Here is a 16,989-nt window from a genome sequence, read left to right as displayed (position 1 = left end):
CATTTAGAATATGTAAACACTGATTCACTATCACTCAGAACAAGACATAGAACATGTCCACCACCCAAAAATGCTCCCTCATTCTTCTCCCAGTGAAGGTAACCACTATTCTTGGTCATTTATGATTGTATACATGAGGGAGCTTTTCCAGGGTGCGTATCAGCATGTCAGGAGAAGTGGGAGGTTCTTTGGAGGGTCTGAAGTCAGATGGAATTGGGGGGTTGGGGAACCAGGCCATGGAGAAGCCAACTGAGTTGACCTCTCCCGCAGTGATGGCTGGATTCCCATCTGCCAGATTCACGGTTGACTCCCTAGAGCACATTCTGGCTCTTGGCCTGAACAGGAGAGTTGTCGGGTTGGAGCACAGAAGGAAGCGCATGCACCATTTGTCTAGATGGGCTCTTAGACAACTGAAAAGGTTTTCATTCACTGCACTACAATCATGTTGCAGTCCAGCCTCCCTGCCCTTACACAGCCAGGTCACCTTGATTCTGAGATCTGGGTGCTCCGGACTGCTTTGGTTATATATTGACAGCTTGTTGGCTTACTTTCCCACATGGCTAGTCTTCTAGGAGAGATGTGACACATTCAAGCCTTGGTGGCAACTTTCTCCTTCCTACCAGTTCCTTGGGGTGCATTGTCAACCCCATATCCAAGCTGCACTAAGTGCTGCCTCTGTTTGGAGTGGCGGGATTATTCGTTTGGCTCCTATGATGTGCAGTGCTTCCTACATATGTCATGTTACTTAGCATTCCCTAGGATTCTTCAGGGAAGGAATTATTATCCCTGTTTGACAGATGAGAATATTTAGGCTCAGAGAAATGAAACAAGTTGCCCAAGGTCACAGAGCTGTTAGCTAGCGAGTCTGGGGATCAAGCCATGCCCATTGAATGTGAGTGTCCCTGCTCTTTCTGTCACCCCATGCCGCCTCTCAGAATGGCCATAGATAGTTTCTGCCCACCAGCAACTCGCCCTACTTCCTATTCATTCAAGAAGTATTTAGCCACCAAATCATGAAATCTCAAAATTCCGCTGCCAGACTGCTTTATACAAGGAGATACTTGATGTGGGAAAATTCATTAGAAAACAGTGGACTTTTCAGGGTCAGAGTGGCAGCTTTGTCCCAGTGTTTGTCGAGTCACCCTAAGTCCTATTCGTGGTTAAATGTCAATGGGCTGGGTGAGTTCTTTGAGCCTCCATTATCGAAGGAATGACATATGGTGCTTTCTCTGCAGAAAGCTAAGCACTTCCTATTCTTGCTGTTTTCTCAGAATGAGTACATGCGAGTGCCTGGTAACTCATCGGGGTTTTCTCTCGACATCCCTCTATCTTGGGCAATGAGGTGAAGGAGAGATATGTCCTCTTACAAAATGAGGAGGGAGTATCCCAGGTGGAACACACTTCCCTTCAAAAACTTGGTGGCCTAGGCTTTGTTGTATTATCCAGGGAAAGTCTGGGCAGTTGGCCCAGTGCCCAGGCTAGAGTAGTCACTCACTAAATATTTGTCGAATTAAATTTAATTAGAATAATTGAATGAACACTGGATTAAGGGCGATATTTCTCTCTGGTAATGACATGTTCATGTTTTCTGAAACCCTTACGGTACCAGGGTGTCTGGGAACTGAAATAGAAAATAGGAAGCCACTAGAGAAACCTGATAGCAGAGTTAAATGGGATGAGGACAGAGGATACACCAAGTTCAAGTTCTACATTAGGTTTGTGATTTTAGGCAAATTCCCTTAATCTCTCTGGGGCTCACCCTACTCTTCAATGTTCAGTTTAAAAAAAACAAAAAGTGAAAACAGATGTATTCATTTCTTAGGGCTCTGGTAATGACCATAAATTAGGTGGCTTAAAACAATAGAAATGGGCTCTCTCGCGGTTCTGAAGGCTAGAAATCCATCATGCAGTGCTAGGGTTTGCTTCTTCTAGAGGGTCTCAGGGAGAATCGGCTCCATGCCTGTCCCCCAGGTTCTGGTGGTGGCTGGCAGCCCTTGGCGTTCCTTGGCTTGGAGATGCCCCACTGTAGTCCCTGCTTCCATCTTCCCATGGTGTTCCCTGTCTCTGTGTGTCTCTGGCTCCGTGTCCAAATCTCTTCTCATAAAGATACCGGTCATATTGGATCCATGGCTGCCCTAATCCAGTATGACTTCATCTTAACTAATGAATCTGCAAAGACCCTATTTTCAAATAAGGTCACATTCTGAGGCTCTGGGTAGACATGAATGTGGCGGGGGGAGGGAGGGGGCAGACCATCATCGTAACACAGTGTAAAACATTACACATGATAAAGCCCTTCTTGTTATTCCTGATATTCTAGTACTGATGTTGCCTTACATGAGGGCATTAAAAAACAATCTTGATAACATTATGCTAAATGAAGTAAGCTCACACAGTCCCAAAAAGACAAATACTCTATGATGCCTCTCATATGAGGTATGAAGAAGAATCAAATCCATAGAGTCAGAAAGTAGAAGGCTGGTTGTCAGGGGCTGAGGGGAGGGAAGAATGAGGGGTTATTATTTAATGCAATGCTTTTGTTTTGTAAGATGAGTTTTGGAGATTGCCAGCCCAACAATATGAATATGTACTTAATGCTACAGCACCATATGCTTAAAAATGGTTACGATGGCCATGGTTATGTTATGTATATTTTACCATAATTTAAAAGTCTGATAATTTTTAATTACATGAACCGGCCTGGAAACCCACCAACTTTTATAACACTCTTGTTTTCTGTTAAGAAAACTGCACTCTGAGTTGCAAAGAACTTTTGCCCTGAGAATCATCTATGAACCATGTCTGCCTGTGCCTCAGTGTTTTATTCTGTTCTCTTCTTCTTCTCCAATGCCTTAGCTATAACCTGGGCAGTGGTGTGGCATCCATCATGGTGAATGGCTCCTTCAACGATGGTCGGTGGCACCGAGTTAAGGCCGTTAGGTGAGTCCCTCCTGCAGCATGAGCCAGAGCCAGAGCCAGAGCTGAGCAGTGGTGGGATGTGGTATCCAGTTCCCTTGTAGTCCCACTGTCCTGTTCCCCAACTTTGGCATCTTAGTACCCCTGATCCAGGGCATTCAGGGAATTTTCCATGAACTCCCGCTGTGCCCTACATTGACACTAACAGGCCAGGGAAACTGAACCCCCAAACCTTCGCTGAGCAGTAACCTTCTGGAGAAGAAACCTTTTGATGGCTGAACTGGAGGAGCTTTAAGAGTTCAGGGTATGTGGACTTTAAAGAATGTTTGGGCCGGGCATGGTGGCTCACAACTGGAATCCTAGCACTTTGGGAGGCCGAGGTGGGTGGATTGCCTGAGCTCAGGAGTTTGAAACCAGCCTGAGTTACATGGCGAAACCCCGTCTTTACAAAATACAGAAATTGGCTGGGTGTGGTGGCACATGGAGGCTGAGGTGGGAGGACCGCTTAAGCCTGGGTGGTGGAGGTAGCAGGATCATGCCATTGCACTCCAGCTTGGGTGACAGCGTGAGATCCTATCTCAAAAAAAAAAAAAAAAAAAGACTTTAAAATCTCATTGTACAGGCAATCCTCCCCCATCCCTCTGGCTTTTTTTGTTTGTTTGTTTCGTTTGTTTTGAGGCAGGGTCTCGCTCTTTCACCTAGGCTGGAGTACAGTGGTGTCATCATGGCTCAGTGCAGCCTCGCTTGCACTCCTAGGCTCAGGCAGTCCTCCCACCTCAGCCTCTTGAGTAGCTGGGACCACAGGTGTGCACTATCTGCCTTGCTATGTTGCCAGGGCTGGTCTCAACCTCCTGGGCTCAAGTGATTCTCCTGCCTTGACCTCCCAAAGTGTTGGGATTATAGGCATGAGCCACTGCACCTGGCCACTTTTTTTTTTTTTTATAACATTACCTAAACCTTAGAAGCTGACAGTATTTCACCCAGCACCGATTACTTATCTCCCTATCACAGAGGTAATCACCACCCTGACTTCTGATTAACTTTGGATGAATCATTCCTTTGCTCTTCTTTGTATAATAGTTTTACTATTATTACCCTTGTCCATATTTCTAACAACATATTTTCAGAAACCAAATAGCAGGCTGAAACTTAGAAATGTCAATCCCACATGTTACATGAAGGTCCCAGGAGAAAACAAGCTGAATCGAGGCTCTGGTTGGGGTTCCCTGAGAATTTATCATAACCGTTTCTGGGGCAGCCAGTGGGTAAAGTCATGAGTGAGGCCTGGGAAACATGGTGCCCACCATGGCTACTTTCCTACTCAGCTCCCATGTAGGCTGCGATGGGGAGAGCTTCGCTGGGCCCCCAACCCTGGTTACTGGGCCTGCCTTTGAAACCCTAGAGGAAATGGGGATACAGAGGCAAATCTGTGCCTCTCAGCTTCCCAGGTGGCCTAGAAAGCCCTTGAGACAGAGGGTGATTTTGATGAAGTCCCAACTCTAACTTTCTGAAAAAAGAAATGTTTTCCCATCATGAATATCCACATGCTTGGATTTCGAATAGTTTCTAGACTACAAGTCAAAAATTAACTCCAAAATACTCCGAACTCTATGGCTTCTAACTTCTTTATTTCTCCCTCTTACCCATCTTTAAAGGGGCTTGGCCGGAAACATCTAAAGGACTATGAAATGCTTGAGCTTTTTACCTCTAACTACACTTGATCCCTACAAATCCCCACCCTGGGAACATCAGGAAACAGCACCCTTCTCCCACTTTCCTTGGGTGGAGACCATTGGTAGAATACTCACACATTGTGGAATAATTTTTAAACCTTCACAGTTGTTGATGGGGTTTGATTATGTATATTAAGATGACACACTGGTGAGGATACCAGGCGCTTCCTAGACATCTAAGGAAACTGATGTTAAATGATCTTCCCCTAGACTGTACAACTGTTTGTGGGAAAAGCCAAGATTAGAATCCCAGCTCAAAGCCCTTTCCTTCCCACCCCATGATGAAACCCACCCAAAGCTAGGATTTCAGATGTTTGGGAGGGATAAAGCAGTGGAAGAATTTCACATGTCAGTTTGTCAAGCTGGGCACCATGCAGATGACTCAGCAGACTTGGCTTTTCCTATTGGCATGATGGATACGTCTCCTGGTGGGTCTTAGGTGACAATGAGGCTGAACAGAAGGAGTTGAGCCCAGAACTGGGTGAATGGGAGGATTCCAGCAGATGCCGAGAGTTGTGAGCAGGCAGGCCTAGAAGGGAGGATACAACAGATATCAGGGGGAACTGGGTTAAGGCCATGGATATCAATTATGGTAAGAAGGATTGACTGGATGCCTTAATTCTCTGTGGCAGGCTCCAGGGTTAGAGAGAGAAGTGTCAGTGAAAAGGAGATTGCCCAGGGGGCCTTGCTTTGGACCCTGTCTTGCTCTGGGGAATCCTGGTCTTGCAGGCATTAATCCCAGCAGAAAAGAGAAAATAAATTCCAGTTTATTAAACATCTCCAGGTGCCAGGTACTTTTCATACTTTGTCTCAGTTAATATTCACAGCAACTTAGGTTTTATAATCTTCATTTTATGGATAAAAATGATGATATGATAATGATATTGATAACAATAGCAACACATTCCTCTACCAGTCTTTATAGAGCAAGATATGTATTAGGTATCATGCCCTGTGCTTTGTGCACATAACATCTGATCTCCACAATAATCTTGGGAGATGGGCATAGCTATTCCCATCTCAGGTGAGGACACTGAAGCTCCACAGATTCCCTTGTTCATTCATCTTCTGGGATGAGCCTTATATTATTCCAGGCGTAGGAGACACCTCACTGAAGAAAATTAACATCCTTGCCTCATGGTCTTGCATTATAATGGTAAGCAACAGACAATATATAATAAACATGATAAAGAAGCATGTTATTATGTTAGAAGGTGATGCCGCATTTTTTCAAATCGAAGATGCCATTTCTTTTAAAAGGCAGGGCAAGCAAAGCAAGCTGTTGCGGGTACTGCCTGTCACAGCATTCAGATACAGGATTCTAAGAAAGCACTTCCCAAATGGGAAGTTTGTGGTCTCAAAGACGGGGACAGAACAACAGAAAGTTCTCTAAAGCTCCAGAGGAGGTGCTATCAAGAAGTGAGGCCTGAGTGAGTCCACCCCCCAGTGCTATAGAAGCAAATGTATTTGCTCGAAGAAGGCTCATGGGGCTGGATAGGTTTAAAAAATAGCTTTGAAAACTGCAAAGCCCTTGCCACCAATGAACACCTCCCTTTTCCTGTCTTCAGAGTCACTTTAGGGCTCTGTGGGTCCTTTAGAAACTTCCAAGCCAGTCTTCCCATAGAATGATCCTCTACCTACAAAAACTGCTTCGTTGGCTTCTCATTGTACTTAGAATCCCAGCTCCCTATGGCTTCCCATGCCTCGCCACCAGCTCTCCTCCCCTGCGCTTCACCTGAAAGGTTTTCCCTGGCCCACTGTCACCTTCAGGATAAATTCTCAACTCCTTACGAGTGGTTGACCATTTGCTTGGGGCTTCCTCTTTCCCAGTCCCAGTGTTTTGTGAGTTCCATCTGCGCTAACCCCTGCTCTTTCTCTTTGCTGTTGTTGCTTCCTCTGTTTGCATAACCTTCTCCTTCACTTGACTTAACCTACCTGGGCTACAAGACTCATTTTGGCCAGAATCTCCTGTGGGCAGCTTTTTCTGACCATCTGTCTAATAACTGTCCTCTCCCTAGTCTAAGTTAGGTGCCGCTCCTCTGGTGGAATTCCACAGCACCCTGTGGTCTTCGTGGCGGAGTGCTGGCACTGTGTTGTCATTCACAGTTTGACTTTTTGTCTTCCTCAGTAGACCGCAGGCTGCTGAGGGCCACAAATTTGCCTTTTGCTTTGATTTCTGCAGCCCCATCATTTATTTAGCACAGTGCCTGGCACATAGAGGGTCCCTTTAATACATTTATATTGAAATGAATGAATGATTGAACGAACTCCAAAAATGCCGGTGTTTTGCAGAGATGGCCAGTCAGGAAAGATAACCGTGGATGACTATGGAGCCAGAACGGGCAAATCCCCAGGCATGATGCGGCAGCTTAACATCAATGGAGCTCTGTATGTGGGTAAGTGATCGACCCTCGACCAAAGCTAACTTAGGCCAGTGCTTTTCTTATTAGTCTTCCATTTGCTGTGCCAAGGCTGCGCGCTTGGCTGGATCAAATACCTGAAAATCAGGAAGCCCTCCAGATATTCCGTTCTTTCATTTTCTGAACAGCTGACTCATGGCTGAGGGGGCAGGAAGGGCTCCCTTCGATGCTTTTATGCTTTGGACAGATCCACCAGGAAAACCAGGCTTTTCTTGTTTATAGAACAGGAATCTGCTAAATATAGCTCCATGAATTCTCTCTGACAGAACAGGACCTGTCTTTCTTTCTCCTTGCAGAATAGAATGACTAGTATTTCTGTAAATGGCTTATTAGGATTAATTCACTAGTGCAGATGCATAAAAATGAAAAGCTATTTTTATCTATATGATATTTTCTATTGAAAGCATTCAACATTAGTGCATTTCTTTTGGTTTAAGATGACATCACTTCTAACTACACGTTGCATTCTGTTGACAGTATACCACACTTCAAAATTTACTAGACACTATTTGGTCTCAAAGTGGTCAGTTGGGCCAGAAATCACACATGAGGAATGAATTTACAGCTTTTGATTGTGTACCAAACTGATCCAAGTCAATCTATTCCTTCAAGGATTATTATAAAATAGTGAGAAATGAGGTACCGAGCAGCTCAAGGGGCCCATAGCCCTCACGTATCCTATGAATCAAGGGATGCCTTGATGAGCAGACATTCAAGTGCCCCAAAGCAGAACCCCGACCTTGCCCTGCTGACACCTGCCCTTTGGCTCACCTCATCTCCCTCTTGCTTCCTGGCAGGTGGAATGAAGGAAATTGCTCTGCACACTAACAGGCAATATATGAGAGGGCTTGTGGGCTGTATCTCTCACTTCACCCTGTCCACCGATTACCACATTGCCCTCGTGGAAGATGCCGCGGATGGGAAAAACATCAACACTTGCGGAGCCAAGTAACACCAGCTGGCCTTGCCCAAGGGATAGAGCCTTCTATTCTGAGAATCCCAGGGGCCCTGAGATCCTGCCTGATGCTATATGCAGAGGCCCAGGGACCAGGTGTGTTTCCTCTCACCAAAAAGAAAGTACACACTGATGAGAAACTGAGAACCAAGACAGGCATCCCTGGGCGGCCTTTCCTGCTGACACTCCGCGAGCTGACCCAGCAGAATTCCCTGTGTAGGAAGCATCGGACCTTGTCCATTGAATATGTAGCGGCTGCCAGAGATCACACATCAATGCAAATTCCAGAGCCTGTCTGCTGTAGCTCAATGACTGTGTTGTGATTCATGGTACATTAAAGAGAGAGAGGGAGAGAAAGAAACCCCCAGGGCAGTATTAAAATACTTCTCTCCTTCCCTGACTCATGACACTCTTCCTGACAGCAGAATGACTGTGTGCCCTTGAACTTCACATTTCCCACCTTGACCCGTGGATTGTTCGGATTAACCCCTTCCACTCCTCACTGGCTGGCTCACTGTGTTCTGACTAGTCCATGAAAATAAAGATGGAAGGAGACCAAACACAGAATCATAATCATAATGCGGCCCCCTTCCCCAGAGCTTACCTCGAATGTGAAATTCCTACTTTTTATAATGCAGAGTTAAGGAGCTGAGCCCCATGATTTTGTAGCTGTACTTTTGTATGCGTATATTTTTATAGCTGCAGACTGTCCACACAGTATACTTTTGGAAGTTTGGGTGGATGACCCTGAATTCTTGCACACCTTTCCTAAAAACTTCTCCCAAAAGAGACTTGTTTGGGCCGTTTGTGCTGTCAGTGGAATGGATAGGTAACTTGGGTGGGCGACTTGGGGAGCTGACCATCCTCTTTTGGTAAATGTCAACGGCTCAAGGGGATGAATATGAAGCTTTCCAAGATAAGCAGATTAAAAGGAACATGTGTTACTGAGGTAGGTCACTGTCATTTTTGCTTTAAGAGAGGGGGAATATCTGTAGTAAACTTGAATAAAGGGGACAAAGCTAGAACTTACTCATTCATTCATTCACTTATGGAGGTGTTACTGATTTTGCAGAGGTCAGGTCCATACTAATGGACACTAATACAATCAGTGTTTCTAAGGCTGTGCAGGGGTCGGGGGACATGCTGTCAGGATGGTCTGAGCATCTGGGTGAGAACCAGAGAAACAGGACTTCTTCCTTCTGTACCATGAGCTGTGCCCCTTCGCTACGCATGCACTTAACCCCAGAGACAGCTGGTTCACTGGCAGATCCCCATGACGGACTTACTAAGGGAAAGGTGAGATGAACACTGCCCCCAGAGAGGGGGGAAATATGATCTAACTTATGCAAGAGCCTATAATTAGTCCCAGTCTTGACTCTACTTTTGTTTGTGCAGCATTCATTCGCCAAGACTTGGGGTTTGTGCAAGGCAGTTTTAAGCACATGATGTAATCATAAAAGATGAATAAACTAGAGAGGTCCACTTTGTGCCCCAGTCTCCTGTCTTTGGGAAGCTTTGATGGCCAGGATCCTTTCTCCCAGAGGAATCATGGTAATCATCATCATCCACTCCTAGACACATAACCTTACATGAGTGCAATCCAGAGAAAGGCCACGTGGTAGAAAGCGGGTCCTTCACCTCCCAGACACCCTCGCCTCAACACCTCTTCCTTTGATACTGTTGGGACCAGTGCTTCCCAAGATGTCATGGAGTTGCTTTTATGGCCCATTTTGATGGATTCCCTCCAGCCATAAATATCATTGTGATCTTAGCAAAATCTTCAGCTGAATTGAAGCTAGAAGAACTGTTGCTGATGAGTTGTTGTTCCATGAAAGTGTTATCCAGAGAAAAATGCAATGTCCCAGGGATGCAGGCCTGGGAGTAGAACCACCTGCCTCTGGCTGGGAAGCAGATGAGGCAAAGGGGAGAAGAGTGACGTGATGACAGGGTCAGGGGAGTAGGGATCTAACAGGTGAGAGAGCAGCAGAGTGGAGGGACCCCAGAGGAGCTGGTGACCTGGGAGGCTTGGGCTCAGAGGACAGAGTAAGAGACAGTGTATCCCATGTGGGCTCCTGGGTGTCCAGTTTTCTCTCTATGTGTATCTGTTGTCATGGCCACAATAATGCTGCATAACAAAAATCACAAAACTGCAATGGCATACAGCAATGAATGTTTATTTCTCACGCGCCTTGAGTGGTCAGCTTGGCAGCTCTGCCAGTCTTGGCTGGGCTTGACTAGGTGGGATCTTCTGGTGTCGGTTGGACTTGCTCACACGTGTCAGGGTTGCTAATTCAGGATAGCCTTGGCTGGATTGATGAGGTAGCTTGTGTCTGCTCCATGTGTGTCTTGTCCTCCTCCTGGGCCAATGGGCTGGCCTGAGCATGCCCTTGTCCTGATGATGGGGGAGGGCACAAGCATGAGAGTAAAGGTGGAAGACCTTTCACGGCCTCGGCTTGGCACTGCCACACCCCAGTCATCTGTGGATTCAAGAGAGGAAGAAATGGGCCAGCCCCCACGTGACATATGGGCTCTTCTCCAGCATGAGAGAACTACGAAGCTGCCTGGCAGTGGGCATGGACTCAGGAGCAGTAGGAAAGCATCACTGCTGATGCAATCGGTCCACCCCAGCAAGTCCTGTGTCATTCACGACAGAGCGCAGTAGGGATGCCGTGACCCCCTGGCCATAGCTCTTTTCTGACCTTCTCTAACCCTTGGGGCTGGAGGCAAGGTCCGTGATGTTCTCAGTGCCCAGCCAGTCCAGTCCAGGTCTGATGGGAGCAGCACCTGCCCTCCCCCTCGCATTGTGGTATCCTCTCTTCTCCTTGCCCTCCTTCCACCTGCTCCCTGACACTTGGCAGCTGGCCCTGTTGCTGTTCTGAGGAGGAGGGACTGGACCTGCCGGGAGATGGGATCTGTGCCTGGATTTTGGGTAGCCGCTGTGGGGAGAGCATGTTGGAGAAGGCTGGCCAGGCTCTTGGCTGAAGAGAAAGGTCTGGGGTGTCGCCAGGGAGCTCAGAGGCTAACAGCAGTCCCTGTCCTAGGAAGGAAGGATAGAGTGGGGCACGGGATCCTGATTGTGGGAGAAAAGCTTTTCAGGATGTTCGAAGCAAGGGTGACCAAGTGTGGGCTGAGGATGTCCTTGCTTTTCCTATTAAGATGGACTTCCCTAACCCTCCATGTTCCTGGAGACCCCACCTCAGGATTTCTCTCAGGAAGGTCTATGGTGTCTTCTGTGTCCCCTCCTGCGGCTGCCCAGGCAGCTCCCACGGCCTGCCTGCCGCCCTGAAGGCCACCCCGCCGCCCTGAAGGCCACCCCGCTCTCCTACCCTGGTATTTGTCTTTCATTTCCTGACACAGTCCCGTTCCCGTCTCCAGGCCCCTCCAACACAAACAGGCCGGCTGGTGTCCACACACAGACTGCCCTGCTGGCACGGGCACTGTCGCTTTCCTGCTGCTGCCCCCTCTCTTTCCTCCCTGCCCACCTCCTCCACTGGCCCTGCAGGAGCTGCCGCCTCCTCCCTGTGTGGGAGGAAGGAGCTCGGAAAAGCGCCCGGAGCTGGAGCTGGCAGGCCCAGGGCTTTCCACTTGGAGGAAACGCTGCATTTTTCACCTTTAACCCAGAAAAACATGGTTCTCAGAAAGCTTGTTTTTAGCACTGTGAGTTCCCAAAGGAGGAAGAATAGGCAGTAGGAGGGGCCCCCAGCCCCTCTGAGCTCCGACAGCAACCCCCACCCCAGAATGCCCTTCTTCCTGGGAGGGAATGACCCAGGGGCAGCCTGCAGAGGCCCAGCTGCAGGAAAATAAAGGCAGAGAATTCCAGCTCCAAGTGGAAAGACAATACTTTAGGAGAGGAGCCTGGACAAGGCGTGAGCTGCTTCCCACCTCCTCCCTGCCTCTTCCAGCTTCTGCCCAGTCCAGGAACGCACAGTAGTTGCCCTTGGAGCTGGGGGTCAGTCCGGGCACACCCACCACCGCCCAGACCCTTAGCTGAGAAGGGGGTAAGATTAGCTTATCAAAGGCGGGACGACATTCACCAGCACTTTCTCCCTGCAGTGGGGAGAGAGCTGCCAGCATGAAATCAAAATTAGAATCTGAAATCAGGGGTCTTACAGCTTTAGCCCACTCCCACATTATTTCTCAACACGGAGATGTGGGTCGTCCGACGGTATCCTATCTGGGGACTTATCCGGCACACGCTAAACAGAGAAGGGAAAATGTAAGCAGCCCTGCCTCAACCATTGTGAGGCCAGAAGTCCCAGGGCTGCCGGCATTTAAGCTGGTGGGTCCTGTGGAAGTGAGAGGCTGCCGTTAGGAAGTTCCAGCTTACAGGTGGCTATGTTCGGGCCAGCAAAATGACTAATCCAATGCAACAGCATGAGCTGGCTTCTGGGCTAGGCACTGTGAGTAACCGCACCGCAACCTCACAGTCAAAGAATGTTCACATATTTGATCTTCATAACAGTCCTCCTCCTATGATGGCCGGAGCAGATGGGCATGGACTGTTTGACTTAGGAAGACGGACGCTGGCCAGAAAGACCGGGTGACTGGCCCGTGGTGCCACCACGAGGACGCAGCAACGATGCTGTGCCATGGAGCTTTTCTGCCCTTACCCTGACCTCTGGTCAGGTGCAGTCTGCCCAGGGACACCTGCATTGTTGAGGGACATTCCGGGGCTCCCTTGGGTTAGCTGTCATCAACAGTGTAGTCATGTAAGTGAGGGAGATTCAGACAAAGGTCAGGTCCCAAGAGTCCACTTGCCAGCGCATGCCATTTTCTCATCACAGCCCTGAATCTGCCGTCTTTCAAAGCCCTTCTGTTGCAGGGACTCTGGGTTGAGCAAATCTGAAAGCAGAAGCGAAAGAGCTAGTCCAGCGGGGTGGGATTCAGGACCCTCTACAGGCAATTGGGTGTGGGTTAAATTCTTTTCCCTTCCCTCCTTTGCTTTCATCTCCACAAATAACCTCCATAACCCTGGGGAGTGGTTGCAAGCTATTTCTGCCCAGGGGCATGTTCCCCTGGGCCCCTGCCTCGCCCCGGCCAAGCCACGAGCTGAAAGAGCAGGGCGGGCAGCCGGGAAAGGCCTCCCCTGCCGCTCCTCTTCTTCCCGTTTGCTCTTGCTGAGGCATCTTTGTCCTAGAAAGTTCATAGCTCCCAGGAGCACTTGCCCTTTCCTGGAAAGACAGGAGAGAGAACATTATGTCTGAGCACTTGGGAGGAGGTCTCCTCTTTTCTCTTTATCCATCTTGTCTCTCAGTTTTGCTCAAGATGCAAATGGTGTCCAGAGGCATAGAAATTTCCCAGCATGTGGCATGGCCTCCCCCGATGTCCCAGCGCTCGCCTCTAAGCCAGGGCCCGGCCCGGGGGTATGGCCTCCCCGGATGGCCTGCTGTCAAGGGGCTACAGCTCTGACTTGGCTAGGAGAGGACTTGAGTTGGAATGTCTCTTCGAAGGAAGGCCAGGGAGGCTCAAGAAATTTGCCGTTTATACTCACTTAATAACAAAAGTAAGAGGCACCAGGCCAGGGGCTTAGCTAAGGAAAGCCCTGTTAGGAAATTGGCCAAAAGCAAGCAGAGGCAGAGAAAATGGACTATGAGGCAAAAAGAGCTGTGGGAGGAGAGGGGTGTGGGGCCGCAGGGGTCGCAAGATTCGCTGCGTGGTGACCTCAGGTCCTGCTGGCAGCATTCCATGTTCTCACTGAACATGGGGTTCAGAGAGCAACTGTGGCGTGGGGTTCGGAATGAAATGGGGGGCCCTGTCTAATACAGTGGAAAGTGGAACATGTGCTGATTGCTTGTCCAGGCCACATTCATACCACCTCAGAAATGAAGGTAGCCCGGGCGGTCTCTGCTCCAGCTCCACATGGGGCTAGAGAGGTAAGAGGATGTGCCTAGGGCTGGGGCCCTTCCCTTATCCATGTGACTGCCTCTGGCCTGGAAGCCGGGAGCCGCTGGGAGTGCGTTGGGAGGCTTTGGGGGTGTGGGGCTGGAGGGTGGAGAGCCGATGGCCTACGGGCCCTCACAAGGATTGCTGTAGTTGTCCCCTCCAGGCACTCGCCCACACAAGGTTGGTTCACATTTCACTGACACTCACTGAGGACGCGCTATTCACAAACCAGCCCCTGGCCAAAGTGCCAGTGAGGATATCAAGGATAGAGAGGACTCAGCTCCGCGTCAAGGTGTCGCTTGGGCTGTGGTCTCACCTGAGGCTCATTGGCTCTTTGCTTCTTCAAAGCCAGGGGAGACTTTCTTTAGGCAGGGCCCAGTCCCTCTCATAAGAGCTCTCCTGAATAGGTCGCCCGCCCATGATCATCACCTATTAACTCCAAGTCAATTGATGAGTAGCCTAACCGTGGGAGCGACAATCCATCATTTCCACAGTTCCACGCAAGCATCTTGGGGGCCTTCGTAGAGTCCTGCCTACCACAATCCTGATCAACTCTAACTTTCAGTCTCTCCCACCTCCAGATGATACCTCCCCAAAAACCAAGTTCGTTTTCCTAAAATGCACCTTCTGTCCCGTGCTATCCCAACTAAAGGTTACGCCGCGGTCAGCTGCATCCCTAAACAATGAGTCAAACACTCAGGATGAGGGGGGTTCTATTCTCAGAGAGCATAACCGTATTTTAAAATTCCTATTTATAGTTCTTGAAAATCCTGTGTTCCTGGGGTCCAGGGACCCTTGGCCATGACTAAGGACCTAGGCTGGGGTACAGCTGATGGTGTGGGTGCCCAGGGGGACTGAGGAAATTGTCAGGCAGCTGCCCTTTCCAGTGGTCACTCAGCATGACCCCAAGCAGCCCACATCTTAGAAGAGAGATCAGGGAAGCCATGGAACTCTGCGTCGGAATCTTCGGTAGCCAGTTACTCATAAAAGACCACATCAAAAAGTTGGTTTGGGTGTTTTTGTGTATAAGGTGCCAATGACTTTTAGTATGAAATTCAGATATCAAACTAATGCCAAACACTTTTGTTTGACTTTCAGAGTTATCCATTATTTAATGAAAAGTATGAATACAGAAAAATATCCAGAATACAGAATAGTTCATCCATACATTGGGATTTCATATGTCCATGAAAGAGTACCATAGAAGTGTTCTATTTATATGAAAAGATTTTCAAAATATGTGAAATAAAAATTCAAGTTCCAAAATAGAATCTACAATTCCCTTTTATATATGCACACATATACATATATATGAATAGACATGTACATATATATACACACATTCACATAGGAAAATATTTCTGAAAGGATAAAAAGTAAAATGTTGAAAAGACCTAATGCTGCATAAAAAGATTGTGTGAGCCTACCATGGTTGCTCACCCTTGTAATCCCAGCACTTCGGGAGGTTGAGGCAGGTAGATCATGAGGTCAGGAGTTTGAGACCAGCCTGGCCAACATGGTGAAACCCCGTCTCTACTAAAAAATACAAACAATTAGCTGGGTTTGGTGGCGTGAGCATGTAGTCCCAGCTACTTGGGAGGCCAAGGCAGGAGAATCGCTTGAACTCTGGGAGTTGGAGGTTGCAGTGAGCCGAGATCGCACCACTGCACTCCAGCCTGGGTGACAGAGCAAGATTCTGTCTCGGAAAAAAAAAAAAAAAAAATTGTGTGATTTCTTTTTCTTTACCATTGATTTTCTAGTTTTTCTTCAGTGAGTATTTTTTGTTCTGTCCACTCAGGATATCACCTCTTTTGGACGGACTGGTCTTTCTCCAACTCTTGTGAAAATGTCCTTTGAATAGAACCTCTGTCCAGCCACAGGACTGAACCAGGGATGAGCACATGGCAAGCCAGGCCAGAGTCCTCATGGCAAGCTGGGGAGGATTCTCCTGATGACAAGGCCATAAGCTTGGATGAGCCTGGACCGTGGGCCCAGATGCTTGAGGAGGTCTTGCTTGAGGGAAGAAAGTTTTGTGTATAAGGAAATATGTGTTATTTCCAGGTGGAATAGGAGACTACAGTGGTGTGGCCTGAGAAACATGCCAGGGCTTACCTGCCCACAAAGTAGATGCCTGAAATATCAGAGCCAAGACTATCTTCCAGAGAAGCAGATATGCAGTTTAGGGAAGAGGGACGGGGGCCAGAATGGATCACTTGGTCATGCAAGTTGTCCATGCAAGTTGAAGGATACAGAGAACCTGACTCACAGAAAATGAAAACAAGGTTCAAATTGGGGAGAAGATGGCAGAGGGCAGAGGTGACAGACAATGGGTAGAAGGACTCTAACCTGTTGTCACTTCGGATAAAGGCCATTTATCTCCCATCTGCTGTTACCAAAGAGGTAAGAAGATAAGGGTAAATTTCTGTCCAGGCAGAACAAGGTAATTGCATTCAATACATACTTAAGCATCTACTACAAGGCAAGATGGCCCAAATCTGGGGCAGGAGCTGCTTTGATCTACCACAGGGAGCCTCCCATCCTTGTCCTTAACCAGGGTTCCCTTGTCTTACACACTCTAAGACTATCTCACAAGGGATCACCCTCTGTAGGATCATGCTCTGTAAAATAACATATTTCTGACACCCAGGGAAACATATTAAACCACGTTTTTCTCAAGGTGCATTTAAAGAATATTGATCAAGCACCTGAGATGTGGCAGATCCTAAACTAAGCTTCATGGATGTAAGAGCCCGAGACATTGTTCAATTCCCATTCCCAGATCAAGCGTTAGGATTGTGCTTGGTGCCGTGGGGACACGCAGGCCTGGGAAGGCACAGTACTGAGGGCCTGGCGATGCTGGAGAAGGCTTCTCTGAGCCAGCAAGGCCTCAACTGGGCCCTGCAGATGGAAGAAGTTGTCCAAGTGAAGCCCCTGCATTCACTCTGGGGGGACAGATGCCATGGCTCCTCTGCAGGCCCTGAGCTGCGCAGCTCCTCTCTGTGTAACTGGGAGAGATGACCCAAGGAGCAGCCAAACAAGTGCAGAGGCATTTATACCTTTAAGGCCTTAGGTGTTCCTGTAG

The 16,989-nt window shown here is 48.3% G+C and overlaps 1 protein-coding gene and 1 long non-coding RNA gene across 4 annotated transcripts in view; one reads left to right on the top strand and one right to left on the bottom strand.

Annotated features, from left to right (window-relative positions):
- The window catches only part of EGFLAM (EGF like, fibronectin type III and laminin G domains), a 199,709-nt gene extending 190,203 nt beyond the window's left edge, over nucleotides 1-9,506 (top strand). For all 3 annotated transcript variants that reach the window (XM_007961426.3, XM_007961433.3, XM_007961432.3), the window contains 3 exons: nucleotides 2,857-2,940; nucleotides 6,942-7,045; nucleotides 7,867-9,506. In XM_007961426.3, the coding sequence (XP_007959617.3) occupies nucleotides 2,857-2,940; nucleotides 6,942-7,045; nucleotides 7,867-8,021 (343 nt within the window). In that variant the 3' untranslated portion in view covers nucleotides 8,022-9,506. The remainder of the gene's footprint in view (nucleotides 1-2,856; nucleotides 2,941-6,941; nucleotides 7,046-7,866) is intronic.
- Nucleotides 9,507-10,182: 676 nt separating this feature from the next.
- Nucleotides 10,183-11,960, bottom strand: LOC140711585 (uncharacterized). Its single transcript, XR_012092857.1, has 2 exons — nucleotides 11,351-11,960; nucleotides 10,183-10,501 (listed from the first exon to the last, which is right to left on the bottom strand). It is a non-coding gene; the product is annotated as an uncharacterized lncRNA (long non-coding RNA).
- Nucleotides 11,961-16,989: the final 5,029 nt, after the last annotated feature.

This window comes from Chlorocebus sabaeus, chromosome 4 (genome assembly GCF_047675955.1).
Source record: "Chlorocebus sabaeus isolate Y175 chromosome 4, mChlSab1.0.hap1, whole genome shotgun sequence".
In the NCBI taxonomy this organism is placed as follows: domain Eukaryota; kingdom Metazoa; phylum Chordata; class Mammalia; order Primates; family Cercopithecidae; genus Chlorocebus; species Chlorocebus sabaeus.
This window is presented reverse-complemented; position numbering and strand designations above follow the sequence as displayed.